This window comes from Onychostruthus taczanowskii, unplaced genomic scaffold (assembly GCF_017590055.1).
Source record: "Onychostruthus taczanowskii isolate IOZ18803 unplaced genomic scaffold, ASM1759005v1 scaffold195, whole genome shotgun sequence".
NCBI lineage: Eukaryota > Metazoa > Chordata > Aves > Passeriformes > Passeridae > Onychostruthus > Onychostruthus taczanowskii.
Window position 1 is genome coordinate 163,850 of NW_024499184.1, and position 4,531 is coordinate 168,380.

The window sequence follows — 4,531 nt, forward strand, 5'->3', positions numbered from 1 at the left end:
TTCCTGAGAGTGCCTGGGGAAGATGAGGAGGGAAGATAGAGGGGGACAGCAGGCTCGGGGGGATGGGGAGCATCCTTGGAAAGGATGACTGGGGAGCGGGGGGTGGCTGTGATCCTCAGGGAGCCTGGCGGCCCTCAAAGCACACAATGGGATGCCTTGGGGACGCTGCAGGGCCGGGGTTCCCCAAACCGTGGTTGTGGGGATGTGACACTGGGAAAACAGAGGTTATTCTGCACAGGGAGTAAAAGTGGGCTCCGGGGAGGATGGATGCACCAGGGACAGGAATTGGGGCAAGGATGGGGACAGCCCCCCCTCTCCCCACTGCAGCTCTCCCCCCCTGCGCTTTTCCAAGCTGCCAAACGGGATGTTCGCCCCCCCCCGACCTCCCCCCGCCTCGCATCCCGCCCGGGGGTGCCGAAATAATCTGGTGGTGCTAAGGATGTCCCCGGGCGTCCCCTTTGAAGTGACCTCCGTGTTTACAGCCCGGCTCGGGCTCCTTCACACCTCCCGCCCCAAAGCAAACGGAGGGGGGGGACCGCGTGGGTGGGGGGGCTGCAGCTCCCGTTTGTGCCGGGAAAACTCGGATTTGCTAAAGCCGCGGGAAAGCTTTGGCACCGCACCCAGGGCTCAGAAACTTTTGTCACTGTGGGGTGGAAGCAGTGGCTGCCGGGGTTGGCATTTCGGGAGGGTCCCTGCCTCGGTGTGTCGCCACCGTGCCAAGTCCTGGGTGACCCACCCGCTACCCCTTAGGGGGCCAGTCCAACCCCCCCTCCCCCCGCAATATGAGGGGACCCCCGAAGGTCTGGTGGGCCCTGTGTGACCCTGCAGGACTGAGGAGGGGACAGAGGGGAAGGACAGAGAGAGGAAAAGGGGCGGAAAAGATGGGGGGCCAGTTTTGGTGGGTGGGGGAGGTTTGGGATGGGAGGTGGGACTGTATTACGTGGATGGATGGGTGGATGGATGGATGGATGGACGGACGGACGGATGTGTTGGGAGGTGGGATTGTATTATGTGGATGGATGGGTGGATGGATGGATGGATGGACGGACGGATGTGTTGGGAGGAAGGGAACGGTGGGTGCATGGGAAGAGGGATGGCAGGGCAATGCCAGGGCTCGGGGGTGCCCCGGGCACGGGGCTGGGCGCTGGCAGCCGCTGCCCCCATCGCTGCCCCGGGGCCGCCGGCGCGGCCGGACGCGGCACAGCTGCTGCCCGACCTCTGGGCTCCGGCCAGGCGGGACCCGCGTCCCCCCGCCCGCCCGGAGGGGGTCCCGGGGAGGGGGGGACGCGGAGGTGACCCGGCGGCCACAGCTGGGCCCCGCCGGGGCCGGGAGATGCTGCCGGAGGAATAACAGGAAGCGCTGGAGGGAAGAGCACGGCTGATGCCTTCTGCAGGCTGTGGACGCTGCCTGTGCCCGCCGCACGCACGCGGGTGTCTGTCACACACATGTCACACACACGCACACGGTGTCCCCCCACACGCACGTCCCTGTCACACACACGTGTCCCCCCCGCCACACGCGTGTCCCGGCCCCGGCTGCGCTGACACTCTTTATTGTCGAGGTTTGGCGCTGAAAAAGTGCCCCGTGGTACAAAACCCGCGGTTACAAAACGTACAAAGAGCGGGGTCGGGGGAGAAGAGAGAAAAAGGAAAAGAAAGGAAAAAAGGAAAGGAAAAGAAAAGAAAAAGAAAAGAAAGAAGAGAAAAGAAGAGAAGAGAAAAGAAAATGAAAAGAAGGAAAAGAAAAGAAAAGAAAAGAAAAGAAAAGAAAAGAAAAAAGAAGAAATAGAAGACAAGGGGAGGAAAGGAAAGGAAAGGAAAGGAAAGGAAAGGAATAGAGAAACAGCAAAATCAAAAGACAAGGAGAAACAAAAGAGAAGGAAAACAAAACATAAATATAAATACAAAAAGAAGAGGATGAGGTGAGGCAGAGGAAGGAGCTGGTGGGATGCAGGTGGATGCTCCATGCCCATGTGGCAGGTCCAGGGGTGCAGGAGTTGTGGGGGTGCAGGAGGTGTGGAGCAGGGGGGTTCTTGGACTCACTGAAAGGAAAATAATAAAACCCCAGACAAAATAGAGAAGGCAGAGGCCAAGTTCCCTCTCCTGGGGGCAGCGCTGGGGCTGGGGTGCAGCAGGAGCCCTTTTGGGGTGGGCTGGGGTTAAACCAAACCCCCCTCCCCACGCACTCAGCCTCCACGGGGGACAGGGGAAGGGACAAAGCAGCCCCCAGGTGACCCCAGCCCCGCTCCCCACCTGATGTGCTCCCACAGTGACAGGGTGACACAGACACCAGGGACAGGTGACACAGGCACTGGGGACATGGCCGTTCCAGCTAGACAGAGGGTCGTTGGCTTTCTGCTTTTTTTTCCTTTTTTTTCTCCTTTTTAGAGCTCCTTCCACCTCCCAAACCTCCCCCAGGGTGGGCAGGGCAAGGCTGCTGCCCAGTTTGTCCCCGAAGAGGAGGAAGATGTCATCTCTGGGAGACGCAGTCCCTGGAAGGTGCCATCCTTGGGAGATGCCATCCCCTGGAGATGTCACAGCCCATCCCACTGCCAGGCTCGGTGGTCCCGGTGCTGTTCCAGCACATCCCGATGTCAGCAGCAAGGTGCAGGCATGCCCTGGAACGGTGGTGAGGAGCTGGGTGTCAGCAACCCTTCCTGCCCCTCTGGATTTATGGGGAGGCTGGAGAGCAGGTGTAGGATTTGGGGAGCTCCAGCGGTGCTGCTTTGGGGCTGAAAGCAGGAATCTCCTTGACGCCCCCCGGAGAGTGGCTGTGGTTCCCAAGACACACACACTTTGTCCTCTGTCTCTCCCAGGCAGAGGTGGGGAGGTTCCCATGGGATTCCCAAATCACTGCCTCAACCAGTCCTGGGCAGTGGGAACAGCACAGGAGGGGGTCCAAGCTCACGGTGATGGGGGGTGCAAAAACTCCCCACTTTGGGGCAAAAGGAAGCAGGGCTGTCCCCTGGTGTCCCCGGCGTCTCGAGGGCCACCCCGGCACGGGGGGCGGCGGGAGGGGACGCGGACAAGGCACAGTCTGGTGTCCCCGCGGGGGCGGCCGGGCCGGGGGTCTATCGGCGGTGGCGGCAGCGGCGGTCCCTAAACGTCCTCGTCCTCGCTGGCCTTGCTCCAGCGGTGGCAGCAGTTGGCCGTGATGCCCAGCAGGAAGTTGGTGGCCACCGAGGCGATGGAGACGACGAAGCCGACGAAGGCGATGAAGAGATAGTCGTCGAGGGTCAGCGTGAGGTGGCAGGCCTGGAAGCTCTCCTCCGTCAGCGACAGCAGCGGGGCCCCCGCCACCTCGGGGGGAGCCCAGCACTCCGCCTGCTGCGAATCTGCGGGACGGAGGGACGGCGTCAGCCCGGCCGCCGGCCCCGCACGGGACGGGGCGCGGGGGTCCCGGCGGCACCTACCCGAGGAGCAGCGCTGGATGCGCCCCCGCAGCCACTTGAGGAGCGGCTCCATGGCGCAGCCGCAGAGCCAGGGGTTGCCCCCCAGGCGCAGCCCCACGAGGCCGGGCAGCCCCTCCAGGGCGTCGAGGCTGAGGGCGGCCAGGCCGCCGTAGCTGAGGTCCAGCTCGCGCAGCTGGGCCAGGCCGCGGAAGGCCTGCGGGTGGACGCGGCGCAGCCCCGGGTTGTGGCTGAGGTCGAGGCGCAGCAGCGCGCTGGCCTCGCGGAACATGTCGGCGGGCACCAGGCTGAAGTTGTTGTAGCTCAGGTCCAGGTGCGCCAGGCGCCGGGCGCCGCGGAACAGCCCGGCCGGCAGCGCCGCCAGCGAGTTGTTGCGCAGGTCGAGGGCGCGCAGCTGCCCGTAGCAGCCCAGGTAGCCCGGCGGGATGCTGGCGATGCGGTTGTGGGCCAGGCTCAGGTTGCCGGTGTCCAGCGGCAGCTCGGGGGGCACGGAGAAGAGCCGCTGCCCGCTGCAGTCCACCGCCTGCCCGCGGCAGCTGCACAGCACCGGGCAGCCCGCGCCCGCCGCCGCCACCGCCGCCGCCGCCGCCAGCAGCCAGGGGCCCAGCAGCATGGACAGCGGCGTTCCCGGCATCCCGGCGGCATCCGGGGGGCAGCGCCAACCCCTCCGGGGGCACCGGCGGGGCCGGCGTCGGGCCGTCGCCAGCTGCCTGCGAGGAAGAGGAGAGCGGGGAAGTCGTGCCGGCCGCACGCCCCGCCGGGGGGGCCGCCGCTGTTGCAGCCCGGCGTGGCCTCTGGGGCACCCACAGCCTCCCCGTGCCCCCCGGGACAGCGTCGCTGCTCCAAGCGTCCCCCCGGGATTCCAGGCAGAAAAGGGCCCCCCCAGTCCTGCTGACCTTGGCCAGCCCATCTTGGTTGGTGGTGGGCAGAGCAGAGGTGCTGCTCCACGACCCCCCGCCACCACAAGCTGAGCCCGGTGCCAGGGACACCCTTCCCGCCTCTCTCCCGGGGGAAGATCCCCATTCCCAGCACCCACCGGGGTCCCCCCAGGCCTGCCCTCGCCCCCCACCACCTGACCATATCTGCTCCATCCTCCCTCGCCTGCATCCCCCAGCTCCATC

The 4,531-nt window shown here is 65.4% G+C and overlaps 1 protein-coding gene across 1 annotated transcript; it reads right to left on the minus strand.

Annotated features, from left to right (window-relative positions):
* Window positions 1-3,099: 3,099 nt before the first annotated feature.
* Window positions 3,100-4,023, minus strand: LRRC55 (leucine rich repeat containing 55). The gene is made up of 2 exons (XM_041402211.1): window positions 3,414-4,023; window positions 3,100-3,335 (listed from the first exon to the last, which is right to left on the minus strand). The coding sequence occupies exons 1-2, from the start codon at window positions 4,021-4,023 to the stop codon at window positions 3,100-3,102; spliced, it is 846 nt and encodes a 281-aa protein (XP_041258145.1).
* Window positions 4,024-4,531: the final 508 nt, after the last annotated feature.

Coding starts and splice junctions, on each gene's coding strand:
- LRRC55 (XM_041402211.1), bottom strand. CDS start 4,023: ATGCTGCTGGGCCCCTGGCTGCTGGCGGCGGCGGCGGCGGTGGCGGCG. Junction 3,336..3,413: donor CATCCAGCGCTGCTCCTCGG/GTAGGTGCCGCC, acceptor TCCGTCCCGCAG/ATTCGCAGCAGGCGGAGTGC.